Source organism: Manis pentadactyla, chromosome 2 (assembly GCF_030020395.1).
Source record: "Manis pentadactyla isolate mManPen7 chromosome 2, mManPen7.hap1, whole genome shotgun sequence".
NCBI classification, from domain to species: domain Eukaryota; kingdom Metazoa; phylum Chordata; class Mammalia; order Pholidota; family Manidae; genus Manis; species Manis pentadactyla.
In genome coordinates, this window is record NC_080020.1 from 130,198,243 (window position 1) to 130,222,682 (window position 24,440).

General features: G+C 44.4%; 1 protein-coding gene and 1 long non-coding RNA gene across 5 annotated transcripts in view; both read right to left on the reverse strand.

Annotated features, from left to right (window-relative positions):
• Positions 1-345: 345 nt before the first annotated feature.
• LOC118918166 (uncharacterized) lies at positions 346-16,527 on the reverse strand. The gene is made up of 3 exons (XR_005027028.2): positions 16,443-16,527; positions 16,136-16,215; positions 346-3,728 (listed from the first exon to the last, which is right to left on the reverse strand). It is a non-coding gene; the product is annotated as an uncharacterized LOC118918166 (long non-coding RNA).
• Positions 16,528-18,906: 2,379 nt separating this feature from the next.
• The window catches only part of TRIO (trio Rho guanine nucleotide exchange factor), a 374,188-nt gene continuing 368,654 nt past the window's right edge, over positions 18,907-24,440 (reverse strand). For 3 of the 4 annotated variants that reach the window (XM_036896706.2, XM_057496255.1, XM_036896708.2), the window contains 2 exons: positions 21,796-21,934; positions 18,907-21,250 (listed from right to left, as the gene is read on the reverse strand). In XM_036896706.2, coding sequence (XP_036752601.2) covers positions 20,708-21,250; positions 21,796-21,934 — 682 coding nt within the window. In that variant the 3' untranslated portion in view covers positions 18,907-20,707. The remainder of the gene's footprint in view (positions 21,251-21,795; positions 21,935-24,440) is intronic. The other variant, XM_057496273.1, reaches the window with a different exon arrangement.

The window sequence follows — 24,440 nt, forward strand, 5'->3', positions numbered from 1 at the left end:
GGATCTGATGCTCCAGACAGATGGTGTTAGAATTGCATTGAGCTGCAGGACACCCAGCTGGCGTCTGAGAGTTGCTTGATGGTGTGGGAAATACCCCCAAACATTGGAACTGGTTGCAGGATCTTAGGTCCATCTCCCTGTTGCTGAGGTGCCTGAGGCTGGGTGGTTCGGACTTCTGGGCACTTGCACCCATTAACACCCTGCTGCTGAGGAAACTGGAGTGAAGCTCTGTCCCCGGTGTCCCCGAGTGTGTGGTGCACGCACTCCTCCAAGGAGCCTTGTGGAGACTGAAGGGCACTGCTGGCCCTGCCTTTCTGCTGGGGTCCTGCAGTGTGGATGCGGGCTGAGCTCATCTGTTCCCTGGCGGCAGGGGCTCAGACTGAACGGAATACCGCCTGCAGCACAGGAGCTCATGTTTGGGTTTTGTTTAGGTTTCAGTGTGGCGTGAGGAGGAAGAAGTCAATCTAAACTAAAAAGGGCACTATGCAAGCCCATGGACATGTTCCAGGGGCTCTTTAATAAAAATAAAGGAAGCGTTTTCAAGGATTTTCCAAGATGCCTTCTCCAAATAAAAGCCTGGCTTTCAAAACACCACCGTTGTTGGAAAAGTTTGCATCAAAGACTAGTGAGCCTCTGTTTGGGAAATGACACTTGTGGGGACAAGCCCTGCCTGCTTGTAATCTTCTGTCCCAGAATAACCGAGTGTCCACGTGCCCCCTCCTTTGGCGGCATGCAGGGTATCTGATGGCCTGGGGCTGGCCAAATCCAGGCCTCTTATCCATGGAAACATGTTCTTAAGAGGCCAATTCCTCTGATCAAGGTTTCATTCCTTGGAGTGCTGGTCACACAAGAATGATCTCTCCTAGCAAAGCACGCAGTCTCTGTCCCCTCACCCCTGGCACACAGGTAGCCTGTGTCCTGCACCCCATGAACAGTTCCCTCCCTGTCCACAACAGCAGTGCACAATCTCATCCAGTCAGCCTCCTGGACTCCCTGTGCATAAGTCCCAATAGACCCTCATGTCTCGCGTGGTGCCTCCAGGTCTTTCCTTCTGTCTCTTGAGCCCTTGCCCACCATGACTCACCCACTGGGCATGAGATCAGACTTGTGATCACGCAGCACCCCTGCTGTGTTCTCCTCCAAAGGGTGTGCTTCAGACAGTATTTGGCTCGGCAGGGCTGACTTTCAGATTTAGACAAACCAGAGCTCGGGGAGTGCCCTGGGTATCAGGACCTGGCCAGGGCTATTCCGCACCCAGCTGATTACCTCAGTATATGGTCAGTAGGGTGACTGTTTGTCCCAGTTTGCCCTCGTCTGAGGGATTTCTGAGGGTGTTAAAGCTGGGAAAATCCCAGGCAACTGGGATAAATTGATCGCCCTAACATGAAACTGAGACAGAAATGACTTGTTCCCTTTTGCTCTTGTCCATCCCATCTCCTGGATACACCCACATGACTTCATCAAAAATACCGATGCCCCTTGCAACAGACTAGTCTCTGACTTCTTTGTCTGTCTGAGCTCTGATGGACTTTCTTTGCCACATCGCAACTTGCTGCTAGTAGGACTTTTGGCCAAATAAGAACATAAGCTTACATCCTAATTTTACCTTCTTAAAACCTTTCTTTTTAAAATTCAAACTGGTGAATGGGATATTCAAGCATTAAGTGTTTTAATTTATTAGGCACTGGGCTTTCATTATCAAACATTTAATTGCAAATTTATCACCAAATCAACAGACAAAGGGGTACAGAAAGAGAGTGGGTGGAAGCCTTTTGCTGTGTTTTGGGATGTGAATGCACCTTATTTATTATTTCCAAGGCCCTGGCTGGCTTTATGTCCTGGTAAAACATATTTCTTTAGAGTCTGGTCCCTGGCCAGAGGCCTCGATTTCCTTTCAAATTGTTGTAATTCATGGATTAAAAACGCCTTCCTCCTATGGGAGTTTGGTGTGCTGTGTACATGGGCCCTGTCTTGTTTATCACTCGAGAATAACAACGCCCGGCATGTTTACCTCACTTGAAGCAACATGGCTGCACAGAGACAGGACAGAGGGAGCCCTGAGCCCCCGAGGCCTGACGGCGCAGGGCTGCCCTCTCAGTGCTGCCTTGGCTCTCTTCCTCACCCTTCTGCAAACCGCCCGGCTATTCATCTGTGGGGGGGTATGTATACCCTGGCGACGCTTTGGGTCATTCCCAGCTCACTTTCCACCCTTATCTGTGTCATTTCAAAAACTCTGCATAGACGCGTGAGAAATATTTCATCTTTGTGTCTGTTTTTGATAGTGACCTGAACCCTGGAACCTGACACAATAGAGCAATAAAAACACCCCTGAGGTTGCCGTCACCCACAGGAGCCCTTCTCAGACTTAAACAAACCTAAACCCTGTCCGGGAGATCTTGCTGACTTGCAGAGTCTGATTCATTAAGTCTGGGACGGGACCTGACCTTTATGTCCTTTTTCAGGCTAAAATAGATTTTATTTAAGTCCTTATCCATCATAGATAAGCATGGACAGAAATGCTAGGCCATGAAGTAATGAGAGGCCATGAGATAATGACTTAATTAAGATCAGTCCTCTTTTGTATATTACATTTATACCTTTAATTACTTCTGTCCCCACAGGTTTATGTGCTTTCATGCAGCAATGAATTGCAGGTCTTAAGCAGTATGCAATCCTAAATTCTTTTTCACTCTATAGACTTTCACATTGACCGCTAAACATTATCCATGCATTCCACGCAAAAACAGCATGGAGAGCTTTACTTTTGGCAGAAAGAATGACTGGGTTTAATAATCTAGGTAGGAAAGCATTTCTAAACAGCTGCCCGTGGCTGCTGCAGCTCTTGGCCCAGTGGTTACATTTTGAGTAGTGACAGAATTGAGAATGGCAGATGCCCAGGACTGAGGGGACAGGATGCAATTAACAATCAAATGCTTCAGAAGACTCCAGTCAAATTGCAATCCTTTAAACCATGGACTCTACAACTTACAAACTTTGGTTTCTTCACCAATTAGTAGAATTATATGTGGTTATGAAGGTTAAATAAAAATGACATTTGAGCTCCTTCCCTACCTTCAGAGGGCCACACATATTGTCTTGCACTGGGCTTTTTTGTTTCATTGTAGTGATTTTTCCAAATGCACACTGAGAAATGACCTTATTGATATAATTAATAGGTAGTATAAGATTACCTTGTATGAATGTACCTTAATTTATTCAACTGATCCTATATGAGCAATCCTTTAGTTTTGTTTAGATTTCTCTTTAGAGGTTTTCTTGGTTCTTTGAACATTTTTGTGTTATCAGTGCCCAAAAAGTGACAGTGGAGGCCTTAGCTTTCATGCTTGCTTGCCTGGCATCCTATGGAAGAGTTGAGTGTTGACCTAGTAAGAGGGATCCCACAAATCAGTGCTAATAGGCATTCGGCTTTCCGTACACTTCCTGAGAAGAAGTTAATGTAAGGGAAATTTAGAGAAACTGTTGAAGTAACAGTGATGTCACTTTCTGAGTAACGAGCTATGGTTCAGCCCTGTCTCCCTCCCTCAGCTACCACTCTCTCTGCCTTCTTTACTTTATTTTCCTTAACTGTAAACTTTTAAGTACCTCTTACTTCAACATTCTGATGATTTCCCCCAGGCCTTTCTCGTAAGTACCAGCCATTTAGTGGGTGGTATTCATTCCAGGATCTTCTCCCAAGCAATCATGGTCTGGTCACATTGTGGCAAAACCTAGAAACACCAAAGACAAATTAGGCTGCCCCACTGTGCTGTCTATTGTCGTGTCAATCCCAGGGTCTTGATTACTGGTTTTGTAACAGGTCTTGGTAATTGGTCATATAACTGCTCCAGCACCATTATTCTTCAAGATTTCCACATGCATTTTAGAACTAGCTTGTCAATTTCTACAAAAACCCTACCAGGGCTTTGTTTGGGATTGCTTTAAATCTATAGATGAATTTAAGAACTGGCATCTTTACTATATTGAGCCATCCAATCTATGAACACAGTATTTCCTTCCCTTATTCAGTACTTTTAAAATTTCTCAACAATATTTTGTACTTTTCAGTGAAGACGTCTTGCACAACTTTTGTTAGATTTTCCCTAGTTATTTTAATTATTTAAAAAATATTAGAAACGAGCCAGTTTTCCTTTATAATGTACCCTGGCTACTACCCCCCCAAAGACTTGTTTTCATGACTATTATCTATATTTGCTTAAAAAAATTTTTTTTTAAATAACTCAAAATGAGTAATAGCCTCCTTGTTTGGGGCTTATTCACCTGCCTTTAAACATGAACACCTCAGGGATACTGGGAACCAATGAGAGAAGATAGGATTTCACAGATCTACCCCATAATAGATGGAGTTTCCTGAGCAGTCAGAGTGCCCAAAGTGGGGAAAAGACACAGAACTGTGGAAAAGAACCCATCTGGAAGATAAAGCCAGAGCAGGGCAGTCTAACCTTCCTGATGGACATGCACAAGGGTCAGATCATCCTTGGCCCTCTTAGCCTCTCAAATCGTTCTTAGAAATTATTCTATAGAAACATTCTTACATCTGCCTGCCACCTAAGCATGGGAGCACTCTAGGATGTGAGGTGCACATGGGTAATCAATGGTGTGGAATTGGAAACTCTTGCCCAGAGTTAGGACTTAATACCACTTTGCTCAATGTCAAGCCCAGAATCTGTCAACGTCCATCACGGAGCAGAGCTGATAGTAATTATGGCTGCGTGAAGACAGGCCCGGCAAAGAGCAGATGCAGCCGATCTACTCACAGATGGAAACTTCTTTCTAGCTAATTTAGAGACTGAAGCTATTTGCTTGAGTCCTTTTCCTTATCTTCCAGGCATTGTCTTCACTCCTGGCCTGGGTCACCATTTAACTTATAAGAAATGACTGCTAAACTCCCTGGCAAAAGAAAATCCATCTAAAGTCAATACCAGGACAGATTAGTTCTCTTTAATGTCATTAAATGTGAAGGGCAGTGTTATGTATTAAAGTGGTGTATGGAACCCACTGCAAGGAGGTGGTCTTTTTTTTTAAAATTAATAATCCTATGCTCTTATTTTTTTTGGCATGTGCAAAATGATAGCTTTATGAAAAGTCTTTTTTCAAACATGGCAATTTTTAAAGTGAACATTCAAGAATTTTAGACTACTCGTAGAAGCCGTCTTGCAACAAAAGCATAAAATTTGAAGTTGGTACTGTCATTAAAAACAGCCCAGAGAGTCACTGTGCCCACAGAGTCAACATATAATATCCGGCGGAAGCCACCCTGACATTTGGCAGATGGCTTCAGGAGGTTTACTCACGGTGTTTGTGTTTGGATAAGCATGGCCCATAGTTTTCTACCTCAGCAGAGCTTGGTAGGTCCCAACTTCTAAGCTGGGTTGTAGTCCAAAAGGAATCAGGGGTTATGAATAAAATTCACTATACAATTAATGGCCTAGAGGTAGAAGTCAGCTTTTCAGGGCAGCCTGCAGCCCACTGAAGCCAGAAAGTACCTGGAGCTCCCTTTCCAACTGGCCAGAGGAAGCCGATGTCCCTGCCAGCCAGAGGTTTGAACTCAGCCCACGGAACTTGGGCTTCTCTTTCAGTTGAGAAAGTCTGGGCTGGCTTTGCAGTGCTGGGGTGAGGTCTGGCCCAGGCCTCTGGGGTGGAGCTGGGGCTGAGACCGGCCTGTGCTGGCCCACCGTGGGCTCCCTCCTCTGCCCTGCACTGCGACCCCCTCCTGGCCTCTCACAGGCCTAGCAGGGGAAGAGGGGGGCAGGCAGGAATGGGCAGAGGGAAGAGGTTGGCACAGGCTTTACTGGGAGCCCCCCTCTGGGTAAGGGGAGCGACTTTTGGCTCTTGAATCAGGAGGGAATGGTGTTCTTGGGCCCTAGATCCCAGCAGCTTTTGTCTGTGGGATGTTCATCATTCAAGGGAACCCTTGCCCTGTGGTCTGGGGCAGGAGCGGTGTGCTCATCCCAAAACATGAGTCCTGGGCTGGCTCTGCCCCTGGCTGGCTGTAAGAAGGACACGGCTCTCTTAAAACTTTTTATTTTGAAATAATTATACATTCACAGAAAGTTGTAAAGTTAGTACAGGGAGGTCCCTTGTACCCTTCAGCCAGCTTGGTCACATCTTAGGTAGCTATAGTGCAACCTCACAACCGGTAGGTCCATGTGGGTGCAATGAGTGTGTTCGGCTCTAGGCCATTTTTTCACATTGACACATTCATGTAACCATCACTGCAATCAAGATAGAGAACTGGTCCTTCACCACCTAGACTCCCTCTTGCTACCCCTTTAAACCACTCATCTGTTCTCCGCATCTATAACTTTGTCATTTTGAACATGTTATATAAATGGAATCATACAGTATGCAGCCTCTGAGATTGCCTTTTTTTCAGCCAGCACAATTCCCATGAGATCCATCTACGTCACTGTGTGCCCCGGTAGTTTGTCCCTCTTTTTTGTTAAGTAGTATTCATGGTGTGGATGTACCACAGTTTGATTAGCTGTCACTGCCTGAAGGATCTATTTGTTGTTTCCACTTTGGGGTTCATACAAATAAAGGCACTGAGAACAACTGTGTACTGGTCTGTGGTGGATGTAGTTTTCGTTTCTCTGGAGTAAATGCCCAGGAGTGTGATTGCTGGGTTGTATGCTAAGTCTATGTTTAGGTTTCTGAGAAACTACCAAAATGTTTTCCAGACTGATTGAAGCACTGTATTGAAGCAGCTTTTCCAGACTTCCCATCAGCACTGTATGAGTGATCCAATTTCTCTGTCTTTGCCAGCATTTGATGGTGTTGCTGTTGTTAGTTTTTGTTGCCATTGGGGGTTAGTGATAGCTCACCAGGGTCTCAATTTGCTTTTCCCCAATGGCTAGTGATACTGATACATCTTTCATGTGCTACTTGTCATTCATGCATATCCGCTTTGGACTGCAGTCCTTTGCCTGCCATTTCTGGGAGCCAATGCCCCTATGTTTGCATTAAAAAAAAAAGACTATGTTTAAAAATAGTTTTAGGTTCACAGCAAAATTGAGCAAATACCTCCTGTCCCCAAACACACACAGCTTCCCCCACTATTATCATCTCCTACCACAGTGGTACATTTGTTACAACTGATGAAACTTCACCAACACATCATTATCACCCAGCATCCATAGTTTACATTAGGGCTCACTCTTGGTGTGGTACATTGCACAGTTTGGGCAAATATATAATGACATACCCTGAAGACAACCGGTGTTCTGCCTTTTCATCCCTCTCTCCCCTCTAACCTCTGGTAATCACAGATCTTTTCACTGTCTCCATAGGTTGCCTTTTTCCACAACGTCATATAGTTGGAACCATGCTGTATTGAGTAGCTTTTTCATATCGACTCCTGTCACTTATTAATGTGCATTTAACTTTCCTCCATGTCTTTTCATGGATTGATACCTTATTGCTTTTTAGCACTAACATTCCATCATCTGGATGTAACTCACAGTTCATCTGTTCATTCATCTACTGAAGGACATATTGGTTGCTTCTAAGTTTTGGCAATTACAAATGAAGTTGCTATAAACATCATGTATAGGTTTTTATGTGGACAGAATTTTTTAATGCCTTTGAGTAAACACACACCAATGTGCATGATTGCCAGATTGTATATTAAGAGTGTTTAGTTTTATAAGAAACTCCTAAACTGTCCTCCAAAGTGGTTGTACCATTTTGCAATCCCACCAGCAATGAATGACAGTTCCTGTTGCTCCACATCCTTGCCAGCATTTGATGTTGTCAGTGATCTGGATTTTGGTCATTCTAATCCTTGCACATTGTCTGCTCTTTGCTCTTTCCCTGGTGTCCCTCAGATGTGCTCCCCACTCCTTTCCTGTCCCAGAGGCTTTATCAAGGGGGCTCCCCTGCCCTCTGGCTTCTGGTTGAAATCTGCCAATCTCCCTGCTGGAGCACCAGCTGGAAGTTGAGGAGGGGGGTGGTGAAATGTATCTCCCTGGCTCTTTGACTCACTGTGGTGTTGCTTCAGGCTGGCTGCCTCCATCTAACAGAGGGCTCTGCACCTGTGAAGGATGCCCTCTCCACCTGGAGACGAGTCCTGACTCTCCCCACCCACAATCCTCAATAGCCCTTTGTAAACCATCACCTTCTCCAACTTGGGTGGCCATCTGTTTCCAAAAGGATGCTAATTGACACATCTCCCCATCTCTTAACCCCCAAAAAGGATCTTATTTATTATTCACTCAGTTTTGGTGCTTGGTCAGTTGGTATATTCCTCCATATGCTTATTTCTATCTTTGGAACTCAATCATTGATTTATCCAAGAAATATGGAGTGGAGTTCATTTCCCCGGGTAGCAGGCATATTCAGTACTGTGGGGGAAATGGAAGTTCCTATGGCCAATATCCTCACCTAACCCTAAACTACTTGTTGATGTAATTGGCCTACCTCTAGGCTAATGTCTTCACACCCATTGGCAATGAGCTATTATTGACTGAGTCACTATATAAGAGCTCTTCCCAGTGCTCTGGGTGGAGGCAGAAATGGAGGGGGCACTGTGGACCTGCAGACTGCTGGATGCAGACATGATCCTAGTGCTCAACCTACTGCCATGAGAATAACCCAACGAACATTTGTTGTCATTTCTCAGTCTCACCAAATCTATAGTGAACCTGCCTGGGGCTGATACCCTCAGGAGAGACGAGTACACACATACACACATGTGCTAGGAACTGGGTGTGCTGTCAGGGCAGCAAGTACTGTTCGGTGGCGTGAGGAAGGGGTTCCTTCTGCCCCATGGGGACGATCTTCCCCAGCTCTGTTGGGTTCCCCAGAGCCCCTTCTAAGTAATCCTGATCACCAGAAAGTGTTTCCTTCCTGTCCTCTGTCCTCAAGATCTGGTGCTGTTTTTCTGGGTGCACGCCTGAGCATCTGAAGATCTCCAGCAGCTCCATTTTTCTAACAGGACTCTCAGTCCCTGTCCTTTCCTCTAACCGAGGTCAGAGCCTCTTCCTCTGCTGTCCGCCTCCAAGTGACCGAGCTCTTCTCATCTGCTTACAGAGATTCTCACGTATGTGGGTCCTGGCCAAGGCTGCACCTAAGGTCAAGAGACTTTGGGGCCTTTCTCCCTACTGCCCCTTAAGCTTCTTGGTCACCACTGTTCAGATGACACTTCATGAACAAGTGACCAAACATGTGCTCACTCACTTTCTAGTTTTCCTGGAACAGCTCCTGCAGAGGGTCTCCCCGCCCCATGGTAAGGAGGCTCCAGCCATGCTGTTTAACATAGGAGCTACTGACATCTAAAATGACTAACATTAAACAAAAATAAAAATCATTTCCTTAGTGGTATTAGCCACATTTCAAGTGCTCAATAGCCTAGGGGCTACTATACTGAACAGCACAGATATAGAACATTCCCATCATTACAGAAAGTTCTATTAGCACTGATCTAGTTAAAATTTGGTTGGGGGCCTATAGAGCCTACTAGACCTTTGGGAAAAAACAAACACCTGACTATGTGCTCAGACTTCCTGGATCTAGTCATTGAGCAGTTTGCAGTATACAGCACTAAAACTAACCAGGGCTGGCACACTTTAGGACCAAACGCATAGAGCCCTGAGGGTTGGCTTTGCTGAAAGGAATTAAGGAAAAAAATCTTAATTCTCAAAGACTGAATACCTGATCTCTAATGCCATTCCTTAGTTTTTCATCTCTCCATTGCAGTCAGGTGCAATAGCCCCTGTGGGAGGCAGAAGTTGTCATGGAAAGTTTTGTATGACGTCCTGACATTGTGAGAAGGTGTTTACTTATTGTGCATTAAGTGCTGGAAACAGTAACACTGACAGACAAGATGCCTGCCTTTGTGGAGCTTACCATCTAAGTGGGGGAGACACAAAAGAAACAAGTAAACCAAAAATGCTTCATTCAGTGTGTGGAGGTGCAATTCAGGAAGAGAGGGCATGAAAGAGACTAAAAGAGGCCACCCCTTTTGGGTCAGAACTTTTCTTCAGGGACACCTAACCTGAGGTCAGAGGACAAGGAGGGAGGTAGGTCGGGATCAGAGTGTCAGTGTGGGGGTCCAGAGGGCCCAGGTAGAGAGAAGATGGTGTGTGAGGGCTTTGAGGTCACGAGCAAAGCTAGATGGTCGGAGCAGAGGTGGTGAGAATGGTATGTGGTGGGGCAGGGGTACCACAAGGGCTGGATGTTATCCTCCCAGCAATGGGAAGTCCCCCAAGACTTTAGACAGGGAGAACATGATCTTGTTTGCATTTCCCCCAGCTGAGTCTGCTCTGTATGAACTGAAGTGTGCAGAAGTGGAAGCCAGGAGTCTAGTTAGGAGGCCTCTGTGGGACGCGTGGGGGCCTAGAATGAGGTGGTAAAAACAGAGGGTGGCCAAAGGGGATATTTTTGGAACTGGATGAAATGCAGAAGGCAGATAATGGGCAGAACAAACAATGGCTTCAAAATCTCTGGCCCAGCACCTGGGTAAATGAGAATGGTTTAGGGGTTAGATGAAAGTTGACTTTCAGTGTCCAAGTAGAGAGTTGGATATAGGAAAGAAAGTTAATTTTCTCTCCACTTCTTGGTTCTTGTCTCAGACCCCTGTAGCAATTACCTTTTGTTAATTTGTTAAAAGAATAACAAGAGAAAAACAGAACTTCACTAACATGTAAACCTCATGTTAACATAGGGTACGCTCAAGGGAAAAATGAGTAATTCAATGAGGTGGCTTAGAGCTTTGGCTTACATGGCATCTCTCACAAAGAACAATAAATTTGTGGATAAATAACAGGACAAAAGAAAGGAATTTTAGTCTTCTAAGAGTGGAGAAAAAGGCTAGTTATTAAAATTTGTTATGTAGATTCCTTTGGTGCTGAGTCCAGGATGATAGGTCCAAAGTTATCTCTGTTGATTAATTTTTGTCCATCTTGGAAGAGTGAAGGAGGGACTACTTTGAAGTTTATGTCCTGCTTTTAGGCAAAGAGCAGATGCAAAGGGAGCTTTTCTTGTATCTGCTTCTTTCCCATTGCCTTAGTTACAAATAATCCTTATACCAAAGTGGCATTTTTTTGGGTGACATATTCATGATCCCCTTCATGAGTACATAACCTGGGGCCCAGGGGACTTTGAGTGACACCAATTTAGGAATTGTTGGCACAGAGATGGTGTGGTATGTTGAAAAATGTCCCTCCAAAAGATATGTCTATCCTAAACCCTAGAACTTGGGATTGTTACATTATATGGCAAAGATGTGATTAAGGATACTAAGAGAGGGACATGATCCTGGATTATCCACATGGGCCCCAAATACCATCCGAAGGGTCCTTAGAAGAGAGAGCAGAGGAGGATTTTACACACTCAGAAGAGAAGGCAGTATGAGGATGGAGCAGAGGAAGATTTGAAGATGCTGGCCTGAAGACTGGAGTGATGTGGCCACAAACCAAGGAATGCCAGGAGCTACCAGAAGTTGGAAGAGGAAGGAGCAGACCCTTCCTCTAGGGAGGCTCTGCTAACACCTTGACTACAGCCCTGTGCCGCTCATGTTGGACTACTAACCTCCAGAACTATAAGAGATTGAACTTCTTCAGGGTTACCACCAAGTTGGTGCTAATCTGTTAAAAAGTCACAGACAATGAACACAGTGTTATACAAAGGAATGAGATTATCTGAGGTGCCCTAGGGAAAGAACCTGTGTTGTCAGAGAGGGTGGCCCCCAGTGAGGCCCAAGAAGGTCCCATAGAGGAGGAGATGGCCTCAAAGAAAACCAGCCTGGTTCAGAGGAGAATAGGTGGGTGTATTTAACACCTGTGAAGTTGCAATGCATACTTTCATTTATATTTCTTATGTTGCCCACTTGGCCATAAGATTGGAAATGAAAATAAGGGAACACTAACTTCTTCCTGCCTTTGGTAAGCCCGCTGTAGAAACTCCTGCCTGGTAGAGCTTAGTGTTAGTAGGTAATGTTCCTGTTTGCAAAGTAGGGATGCTTTACATCTTTTCTCTTTTCATGTAAGCATTTAAAAATAAATATGGAAACCAGGTCATTACAATATTTTAACAACCCAGCGGTATAGGCAGTCTCAAATTTCAATAGGGTGTGTCCCAAAAAATCTGTTTTTATGTCACCTCTTTTGACATTCTTTCCTATATAAGCACATTAACATGAGATAAATTTAGTCAAAGAAACTAATAGGGTAAAATTGAATAAAAGAGGTTTTAACCCTCAAAAATGGAGGATAGATGCATGTTTTCTATTAGTGATAATTATAAATAAGGCAATTAGTTTGAAAGTCTCCAGTCTCTACTTTCTTGGACTTTCACAAGAGACTTTGCCTGTGAATCCCTTAATAGTCAAGGGAGGAGAAAGCAGAAAACGCTCTTGCAAACTCAGCAGTCATGAATGAATAGAGGCCCCTGAACTGGGATTTCAGTAGGATGAGAGCCACATAGTGAAACATAAACCCTTAAGTGGTTTTGAATTGTAAATAACAAATGGCCAATGGAAACAAGAGATACCTGCGGAAGCAAATGCTCTGTCGCCTCAAATTACACCAGAATTACACCCTCTTCTCCCCAAGCCGGAAGCCACTGTGGAAACCCTTCCAGGCCCAGCATGTCACTTGTTTCTGTTTCCTCAGAAATTCTGTTGGACAATTCATTGCATTCCCCTTCACAAAGTTACTTCAGTAATACTTCCCCTTCTTTCCCACCAGATGCTTCTTGAGAGCAGAGCCAGCCTGTGATCCCTGTACGCCTCTCATCGTGCCTTGTGTGCAGCTCTGCTGCCCAGGTCTTTACTCTCAGCAGCCCAGCCAGTCCCTCACCACCTCTCGTCGGTCATCGTTCCCTGGATATTCAGTCTGGTTACTGTGGAATGGGAGTAGAACACTAGTGCTGGTAGCTAAGTAAGACTTCAACTAGAAGTGAGTCAGCAGAAAAGGTGCAAGTCAGTAAAATGTGCAATTAATTTAAATTCTGACAATTACTGGTTGTACAGTTTTCCATTTTATAACTGATAAAATTGGCTGCTTTTGAAAATAAGATTAAGTAGTTGTTTTCATATCTTTCTCAGGAGGCCAGCATCACATAATCTTAAAACTAACGACTACAAAGAAAAGCGATACTAGACTTCTGCTTCTGGGAAGCTGGAGTAAAGACACTTTCCCTATTCCTCCCACTAAGTACAACTGAAAACCCTTAACGTTTTACATACAATGACCTTGAGAAGACTGCAAGGCGGAGAGAAGAAAGCAGGCCAGCTGGGAGCCTCGGGGCTGAGGAATCACAAATGGTGAGCTTACTGGGATTTCATTTTGCCTCATATATCCAAGCTTAGAGCTGAAGAAGCCAGCAACCTGGAAATGCCTTAGCAAAAGTCCAAGCAAAACCCTACCCTCTCTAGACCAAGGATGAGGGAAGAGGCAGCCCTGCAGGTCCATATTTTGGATGACAACTTTCCTACTCTAGCCAGACACTCCAGAAGACACTGCGGTCCTCACCTCCACCCCACCAGCAAAGAGTGAGCAGGGAGCCTAGGTTTCCACCCTGCCAGGCTGTAACTGGACACCCCAACCCCTGACTCAGGTGATATTAGAGAAGTCAAATAGGGAGCAGAGACCTTAATCCTTGTCAGGCAGTAAGAAGAACCCCCCACTCTACACCCGCCCTGCTATCAGTGAGGATTTTGTGGGGAGCCTGAACTACTTCTCCCACTTCCACCAAGTAACAACGCCCCCTCCCCTCCCCCCTACAGTGGTGTCAGAGGAGGCCTGGTGCAGAGTCAGGACTTTTATCAGCCCTGTGGTATCTGGGCAGGCCTAGTGGAACTCAGACCCTTGCCCACCATTAATGAGGCAGCACCCAGCCCCCCTCCATTGCTGGAATGGTGTCAGATAAAGCCAGCTAAATCAGAAGTGTCAAATGAAATCAAGAGTCTCATAACCTAACATCCAAAATGTCCCCATTTCAAATGAAAAACATTCATCACATCAACCAGGGAAATCTCAACTTGTGTGAAAAAAGATAAGCAGTACACACCAACAATAAGATGACAGGAATGGTAGAACTATCTCCAACAATTTTAAAGTAGCCATGATAAAAATCCTTCAAGGAATAATTACACACATTCTTGAAATAAATGAAAAGATCAAAAGTCTCAGCAAAGAAAGAAGCTATAAAGAAAAACCAAATTAAATTTTAGAATATGGAAATATATCAACCAAAATGGACCCAGTGTGTGGGTTCAGCAGTAGACTGGAGTGGACAAAGGACAGACTCAATGTACTTACAGATAGAACAATAGAAGTTACTCAATCTGAAAAACCAAGAGAAAATAGTTTTTGTGTGAGTTGGTGGGGGATACATTGCCTCAAAGACCTGTGGGATTGAAACAAAAATGTCTAACATTCATGTAATTGAAGTCTTTGAAGGAAAGGAGAAAAAAGTTAGGTCTCTAAAAGTACTTGAAGAAATGACTGAAAGCTATAAATTCAACAAAAGACATAAACCTATCGATTCAAGGATCTGAGGGAATCTCAGAATTAAGTGAAAATAAACTCACACTAAGATACATTGTAGTCAAACATCTGAAAACTAAAGATAAAATCTTGAAAGTGAGAGAAAAACATCTTACTTATAAGGGGAAAAATTTGAATGACAGATTTCTCATCAGAAACCACAAAGGCCGGAAAGAAGTGGCACAGTGATTTTGTAGTGCTAAAATTAAAGAACTGTCAACTCAGAAGTCTACATTCAGGTAAAATGTTATCAGGAATGAAGGGGTACAATTCAAAGAAACCAAAGAGAATTTGTTTCCAGCAAAACTATACTAGAAGAATTGCTGATCTAAGTTCCCTTTCCAGAAAGGAAAGGATAAAGGAAGAAATCTTAGAATATAAGAAGGAAGAATACAATGGAAAGGGTAAAAATATGGGTAAATACAATACATTGTCTTCTAAACTATGTTTGATGGTTGAATAAAAAATTATAACATTGTGTGATGTGGTTCTAAATGTATGTAGAAGAAATTATTTTTAAAAATTATAAACTGGAGAGGGTAATAAGATATAAAGAAAGGTTTCTATATTTCACTCAAACTGGAAAAATGATGACACCAGTAGACTGTGATGAATTATGTATATATAATGTAATACCTAGAGCAACCACTAAACTTATACAAAGAGATTCATTCAAAATCAGTACAATCAAAATGGAATTCCAAAAGTGTTCAAACAATGCACAAGGAAGGCAGGCAAAGGAAAACAGAAATGGAAACCAGAGAGAATGGTAAACTAAAAATCAAAAGGGCAGGGTTAAGCTTCAACTTGACCCAGAGTTACATTAAATATAAATGATCTAAATACACCAATTAAAAGTCAGAGATGGACATAGTGGATTAAAAAACATGACCCAACTTTATGCTGTCCACAAGAAATCTACCCACATATAATGATATAGCTATATTGGGAGTTAAAAGACAGAAAAAGATATACCATGCAAACATTAACTATTGAAAAAGTAGGAGTGACTACATTAATATCAGATAAAATTATTAGAGAGAAGAATGGGATATATTACATAGTGATAAAGGGTCAGTCCACCAAGGAGACCGTTTGGTCTAACAGTTTGGAAGACACAGTTATTCTAAGGGTGTGTGCATCAAACAATAAAGCTGCAAAATATGTGAGACAAAATCTGATAGAAGTGAGAGAATAAACAAATCCATAATTATAGTTTGGGACTTCAGCATTCTCTAATTGACTGAATAACTAAACATGACATAGATCAATTTGGAAAGCACAAACTATTACAATTCATTCAATATGTATCGTATTCATGGATTAGAAGACTCAATATTGCAAGGATGTTGATTCTCTCCAAACTGATATACAGATTTAATGCAATTCCTAAAAAAATCCCAGCAAGTTATTTTGTAGGTATAGATAAGACTATTCTAAAATTTATATGGAAAGGCAAAGGAACTAGAATAGCTAAAATATTTTGGAAAACAAGTAGGAGGGAGAAGCAGTACAGTCTACCTGATTTTAAGACTTACTGTACAGCTACAGTATTTAAGGCAGTGTGGTATCGGTGGAGGGATAATTATATCAATGGAACAGAGGAGAGAACCTAGAAACAGACTTACGTAAATAGGCCCAACTGATTTTTGACAAAATCACAAAAGAGTAGACTTTTCAAGTAGTGCAGGAACACTTAGATATGCATCTGCAAAACAAGAACAAAAACAAGAAAACATACTCCCCCCAAAAACCCTTGTAAGGGTTCCGGCCCCACCAAAAACCCTTTCCCCAAAACCCTTAACCTAAAATTTACATGTTATACAAAAATTAGTTCAAAATGAATCATGGACTAAATGTAAAATGTAAAACTTAAGAACTTTTAGAAAAATACTTGGGAAAAAAGCTTCAATCTAAGGCTAGGTAAAGAGTTACCTTGACACCAAAAAGCTTGATCCAGAAAATAAGAATTGATAAATAGGACTTCATCAAAATTAAAACATTGTTCTCTGTGAAAGACCCTGTTAAGAAGATGAAAAGACACATTACATATTTGCAAACCACATCTCTGACGAAGGACTTATATTTAGAATACATAGAACTGCCAAAACTTAACAAAAAATCAAACAACCCAGTGAGAAAATGGGCAGAAAACATGAAGGAAAAAGGTTTATCTTCTTCAAGGAATAAAGATAAAAAGTATCTTCTTCAAGATAAACAGATGTCAAGTATGTACATGGGAGGATGTTCAACATCATTAGCCATTAGCCATTAGGGAATGAAAATTAAAATCACAGTAACATATCACTATACGTTTGTCAGAATGGCCAAATAAAAAAAGTGACAACACCAAGTGCTGACAAAGATTTTGAAGAAATCGTATTACTCAGATATTGCTGGTGGGAGTATAAAGTGGTTTGGAAAATAGTTTGGCAACCCTTTAAAAAATGAAATTAGTAATTATGATATGATCAATCATCTGACATTTATTCCAGAGAAACAAAGACTACGTTCACACAAAAATCTATACATGAATGCACATAGCTTTGTAATAGTCAAAAGTTGAAAAAAAATCCAGATGTCTTTTTATGGGTGAATGGTTAAATGAACTATGGTATATCTATACCATGAAACACTAGCCCATAATAAACACGAAACTATCGATACACACAGCAGCCTGAATGAATTTCCAGATAACTTTGCTCAGTAAAAAAAAAAAACTCATCTCCAAAGGTTACATGCCATATGATTTCATTTATTTCACATTCTCAAAATAACAAATTATAAAAATGCAGAATGGATTAGTGGTTGGCAGGGGTTAAAAGGAAGGGGTTGGAGGTGGAAGGTGGGTTAACTATGAAAGGGCTGCGGGGATCTTGGTGATGGAATGCCCTATAGCTTGACTGTATCATTAATATCCTGGTTGTGATCTGATGTTGAGTTTTCAAGATGTTATCTCTGGAGAAACCTTGGGTAAAGGGTCTATTTCATACAGCTGCATGTGAGTCTACGATGACATCACAATAAAAAGCTTAGCTTGATTTTAAAAAGCACATACTGTATGATTCTACTGATATCAAGTTCAAAGGCAAATAATTTGTGATAGAAATCAGCACAGTGATTGCCACCGGCAGGAAGGGGTCAGCTGGGAGGGGCAGGGGGAAGCTGTGTTCTGCTGTGGGTGGTGCTCAGGTACATACGTGTACAGAAATGTGTTGAGCTATAATTTTATAATTTGTGTACTTTATTTTTGTAAGTTAAATCACACACATCTATGGAGCATTCTTTTAGTCCCACAAATTATTCTTGTATAACTATTTAATGTCTCAAAAATGTACAGTTGAAAGGATCTTTCCTTTTCCAACAATGGTCTAAATGGTTTAATATCCTTGGATTAAGATGCTCATCATTTATTTTTCTGAAACACTGGTGATCTTTCTTCCCTTCAAAGAGAATTCCTGGATTTAAAGTTAAATAAATAATAACATGCAGAATACAAGGCACCTTGGTATTTGAGAAAAAAATCCAGGTAGTGATAATGATTGGCCACTTCTTACCTGTGGGAATGCTTTGCTAACTGCACAGGTGGAACTGCTTCATTCAGCAAGTGTCGGATAAAAGCACCACAGACCCCTGGCTGTCCTCTTGTAGCTGAGGTGTGACACCGGGGTGGCCAGGCAGCTCACTCCGCCACAATGCCACAGTGGCACAGAACCAACTTCGCATCTCTGCCCCTCCGGACCTCACCGTGCCATCAGTGTCCCTGGGACTCAGAGGAGCTGCCCATCTCTGGGAGAGTGAGCGTCACATGCCTTCACTTAGGGTCTTAGTGCAAACGCTGTCCTTTCACACCTGTCTTACCTTCAGGATTTCAGCAAACATGAAATATAAAACCTGTTCTACAAATTCCTTGACACCCTGCATGGAGTGGGAGTGCTGGGGGACAGCCACCACTGGGGGCTCTTTGCAGGTGCACAACCCTCAGTTTCTTTGTCACTGGTGCTTGAACCCAAGCATTTCAACTTCTTCAGTCCATCTGGACCAGGTAAGTTGGCTTTTCTGTGACCAGGATGCAACAGCTCTTCCCCTTGCTCCGACTGTATGTTCATCAAGAATGGAGGTACCTTAGGTCTTCTACCTGGCATGTGGCATAGCCGCACTGCTGACGGCTGGTATCTGGCTTGCACACCAGTGTGCTGAGTCTGGGTTCTGCGAACTGTGCGCCGGAGCACAACCAATTCCCATTTCTGGCTGTGTACAGCGGGTTCCAACCCAGAATATCCTTCCCTCAACTCCCCTCCCCTGACCCACGAGAGGATAGTATTTTTAGTCTCTTCCTCAGCAAGCTGTCTCTTTTCCATTCAAATGACCAATTTAAATAAAAGGCCTAACACAAATATCAGGCAAATATGTTTAATTTTTTAAAATAACTGATGGCAAAATAAAATATTTACATCACATCATACTATGTAAACATGTAAAGTCTCTGTACAAAGAAATGTACATGCAAAATAATGTAAAAATTTAACTGAAATAACAAAAGAAACAATACACAAATAAAAGCTATGAGGTTATGAATACACATCCAGTTTTGAATCCAATTTCTTTTAAAAAGTTTCTGTACAATTTTACAAGAAACAAAGAAAAACCCAACAAAAGAATAAATAAAATACATTGGAAGCTGCAAAGCTTAGCTATGCCAGTTTATGGCTCGAGACCCAGGTATCTGGCTGGTTTAGAAAGCGAGCGGGTCTCTTTTTTAGTGTATTTCACAAAACAAAGATAAAAAGACATCCAGAAAAATTCAAGCGTGCCCAGAAACCCAGCGTCTCTTGTTCAAAGTCTGTCCCACACCAGCGTTAATTCTGCCACAGTGACACAGACACTGGATGCCAGCCTCAAGGTGGCTAGTACTTAATTGGCTTTTATTTCTTACCAAAAGCTCAAAACCCAGCCAATTTTTGTACAGAAAGTTGAACATCAAAAAGTCTAAAAAGTAGTAAATGTCCAGACTGATTTTGGGAAAAAAAAATAATACTTTGGCATTCTGAATAATAGCATAATAAATTTTAAAATATTACCCTATTATCCAGTTTTATATTCAGAGTATGAAATCACTTTATACAGTCCTCAAAACCGACAAATTTCACGAAGAGTTAAGTCTCCTTGAACTGATGGCACAGGGTTACGACCCCCCACCCCCCGCCCCACCCGATTCACACACAAAACCATAAAGCTCACTGTACGAAGTATGTGCTTTTTCTATATATTTATTACAGGTACAACAGAGGTCTTCATAAATAGTTGCATAAAATGTTAAAGCCACATTGCACATGATATGAAATAAAACCAAAAAACCCCAATGAGTGCATTTACAGTATTTTCATCTGACTGTATACTGCTCAACAATCTGATTGACGGCTTGGCAGGGAAGTGGGGAGAGGGGGGCCATGGGAAGGACCCAACCTGACGTCCTTGGGTGGGTGTGGGCAGAACCCTCTAGCCCCTGAAGGAAGCCCCAGGAGGTGGGCCAGCAGGGGGAGGGACAGTGGGTAGGGAAAGGGCAGACCGAAGGCAGGACCAGTCTTATATACAAGTAAGGCCTACATTTCATCAGAGCAAAACGATTCATTCTGTTTTTATGTAAAAGTTTGAGGTTGAATGCACATTTCAGAAGCCTAGTCTGGCGTCCTGGCAAGACGCACAGACCAGGCAGCTGGAAAAACTCAGAGCTAGGTGGACACCGAGCTCTGGACGAGGCCGTAGGGACTGCCGCCACGAGGGTGGGACTGCCGCCACGAGGGTGGGTCTTCCCCCAGAGGTGCCCAGTATCTGTTTTGTTCATTAACACCAGTGGTTGAACACAGGCGTTTCGTTTCCTTGAATAAATCTTGGAAAATGTTAAATTTGCAAAATTCTATTCATGTTTGTTTAAAAAAGTTTCTTTTTATTTTTTCCAGAAACCTGAATAAAAGACTGTGATACAGCAATGCTGTCTCCGCTCTTGCAGCGCGCACGAGAAGGTCCTCCACCCCGGCACGGCTCGCTCCCCGAGTCCCGAGCACAGCCCATTCGGAATGTAGTTCCACACGATGAACATACAGCAGCCGATCAGTTATGTTGGTTTGTGTTTCTCTTCAAAATTCAAATTAACAGCTGATTGGCAGGTGAAAGAGAATGAGAAAGAACTTCAGGATAGGTCAAACTCTAGGCAAAAGCCTGCTCTGTAAGAAGTTTTTAATGCTACGGATAGGTCGAACATCGTTCTGGTGTTTGCGCCGCTCAATGAAGGAGGTCAGCCTGGATGTGTCGAGGGTGCCCGCCCCTTTGCCGTGGGCCGCCTGCAGCCACTGCTCCTGCAGGGCCAGCGCCGCCGAGGGCCGCTTGGCAGGGTCCTCTTGGAGGAGGGAACACACGAAATCCTTGGCCTTCTGGCTCACCCCTGTGAAGTAGTCATCTGGGAAACTAAAGTCTAGTCGGCAAATGTTCAGGCAGGTCTCCTCCACGCTGTCGTCCAGGAAGGGGGACACACCGCTGAGAAGGACATATGTGAGCACTCCAACACTCCACGTGTCTGAGGTCAGCGAGATGGGGTTCCCAAGGATGATTTCGGGGGCCGCAAATTCGGGGTTCCCCAGTAACTGGTGGATGTAGTAGGTCGTGCTGAGTTGGACAGCATCTCCAAAGTCGGCCAATTTAATTGTCGGCTTGGCTAAACTCTGATCCACCAGAACATTTTCGGGCTAGAAGACAGGACAAGATGCTATCACGCTCATCAATCTCAATCTTAGGCTCACGCTTAAGAGTCTATGTAGCCAATCGGGAAAAAGTGTTCATGTGCCAACCGGGATGAACTCCATGGGGGGAGGAAGCTCCGACAGGGACCTGCTGCCCAGCGTGGCGGACTAGCCCTCTCCTGGAGATCGGGGTGGGGTCCCTCTGGCTTACGAAGGCAGCTGTTCAGCTTCGCTCCAGCACTGCCGGTAACACCTTGCCCCCTCTCAGCCCCTCACCAGCCCAGCAAAACTCACAGCAAGTCCCTGAGATCTCATGAAATGTGCCAAGACCTCAAAGGTTGGTCAAGTGCTTTACTGACTGTGTGCACCACTGAAAGCAAACTCTTAAACAGATCAGAAACCAGTGTTCCTGTTCCCACCCCTCATATTTGTCCCCAGTTCCCCTGGAGCTGCTGGCCTGGACTCAGAGGACAAGCTGAGCTATGGCCCCTTGGGCTGCACGGCCGGGTTGGGGCCGGGCACCCTCTCCCCCGCCCTGGAGCCCCACTAACCTTCAGGTCCAGGTGTGCTATCCTGCAGTTGTGAAGGTATCGGACAGCTTCCAGAACCTCCCCCAGATACGCCCTGATCTTGCCCTCGGTGAGGTTTCCCCATCGCACCACACAGTCCAGGAGACGCCCCTGGTCAGCCCTGCAGGGGTAGGAAGGTGTGCGACACTCGTCAAGGTGCCGGCTTTCTTCAGAGACTTCTCCGGTCCAACAGGACACATGTTGTATCTGTGCCCCACTGTTAATGTTCTGTCGCTTCAGGATTCTACCTCCACCTGAAGCCGTGACTGTCCCAAGAGGGTGATTTCCTTCTAAGCTCTTTGTGGAGATGAGTGGGAATACGGCAGCTCAACCCTGAGAGGGCCCAGGAGGCAGCAGGCTTGGACTCCAACCCTGCCTCTGGATGTGAGGAAATGGCTTGTGTGAGCTACCTGGCAGTGCCTGGCACCCACTCAGTGCTCCACAGGTACCTGCTGAAAGAGGGAATGAGCAAATCCCACCTTCCTGAGCCTTGGTTTTGTCATCTGCAAAATGGGTGATGTGAAGGCTGAACAGGATAATGTAAGTAAAGAGGAAGACAAGGTGTGCAGAGAGAACAGGTGTTCTGAGCTGCTGCCTAGGTACTCCAGTGACAACCTGCTCACACCAGCCTGGACACTTACATAAGGACGCGAGCAGAGGATTTCTGCCACAAGTTCCCTCTTTGCTTATCCTGGGGCACCTTTAAAAATAACCACTCAGAGCCAAGCCTGTGAAAAGGTAGCAACTTCTGCCCCAAATACCCTGTAAGCACGCTGCACTGCTCCCCTGCTGTCTGCTGCTTCTGGGAACCTGGGACAGAGGGCTGCCCTCCCCTGGTCCACTGCCCCCCACCCCCATCTCTGGGGTCTGTAGGGAATAAACCTGGTGATTCCCTGAAAACACGCCTTCAGTCAAAATGACCCCAGGGTCTCTTCATGTTGCCAGAATGGGAGCTGGGATGTGGAGGCTGTAACGCTGCCCCATGCAGAGCCTAGTTCCCCCACTCAGGTCGAACCTGAACATCTTTATTTAATGCACCAGCTACAAGCCCCCCAGCATACAAGCCAACAGAGTCAGTGCTTCATGTTGGACCCAAAGACTCCCTACTGTGAAATTACTTTTAATATTTAAAATCTACTTACACAAAGCTGCCTGTGTGCCAGGAAAAAAAATGCTCTCTATCAATTCACCTAATTCTCATGACAGGTCTCTGAGAAGAGTATTTTATTGTTCCCATTTTACAGACGTGGTAACTGAAGGAACAGAGAAGGTATGTAACTTTCCCAAGGTCACACAGCTTATAAGTGAGGCCAGAGGCAGTGGGGTGGTCTGGTTTGGTCCCTCAGAACAGTGGTTTATGCTGCCTTCTTTGTTTGCAAAACACAAAACTAGAGGAAGATCAGCCACATCTGGTAGTGAGGAGTAATCAAGGAGAATTTGGTAGTAATTATGAAAATAAATCCTATTAACAGTATGAGGCCAAAACATTTAGTTTTCTGCTGAAAAGAAATGACAGCTGAATACACTGACACGGAGGTCTTGTAGGAGATTTCTGAGGGGACTCGAGGACAGTTATTGGTAAAAATCCCCAGGGAAGAACAGCAGTAGCTGTCAGTCATCAAGCTTCTAGAGCCAGAAAAGACCCTCCAGGCACTGAGGGCCAGCGGGAGGCTGGTCTGTGCGTGGGCAACATTGTAGCCCCACAAAAACCCTCCACAGAAGCTGAGGCCTTAAAGGATGCCAAGGTCAGGAAAGGAGCCCCAGGCCCCATGGCCAGTGAGGTGATGCAGGGGCTGAAACCAGACTGGGCTCTCTGCCCACGGTGATCAGCGTGGCTGGATGGGGCTGCTGACCGACTCCTTTCTGTCCTTGGGTAGGTTCATCTGCCCGGAAGACAGCTGGGGTGGCCCTCAGCATTCCCTAGGGAGATGGCGGCCACACAGCCCTGTGGGGGGACAGACCCTCCCCACGGAAACACCCCTTTCCCCAGGGCCGGGCCATTGGGGCCCTGACGAGGCCTTGCCCTGGGAAGCTGTGGGGTACTGACAAATCCTTTAAGAAAAAGAATATAACACACAGAAAATCAGGTGCAGGGCCTCGAGAGAGCCCCAGGAAGTGAGGGGTCCTGACGCTTGAGTGCTGCCCCACGAACGCACCCCTATGGGCTCCGTGCGGGCTCTGGCCTGTCCTGCTCTTCCCACTTAAGAATGGTTCAACCACAAAATGGTGCAAAATGTTTTGCTTTTGCCAGTGGAAGAGAAGTTATAAATCCAAGTAAGTGTATGCAATGACTCCCCCCACATGGGAGGAAAAGAATTTAAACAAAGCTGAACACTGAGGTGTTTCAAAGAGAGAAGCAGAGACGGCGGGCTTCCAGCCCTGGCACTGCTGCCTCTTTGAGGTCCTGTGCCCTGCAGGGTGTGGGCAGCCTGGCCTCTGCCCTCTGGATGCCAGCAGCACCCCACCTGAGTTCTGACTGTCAGAAAAGCCTTCAGACATTGCCAAATGTGCCCTGCAGGGGGCAAAGCTCCCCCACCCCAAACAAGCACTGCTCTCGGGGCACAAGCTGACCGCTTTCTCTTTAAATGACTGAACTGCTTCCAACTGGCACACTGGCCCAGGCAGCA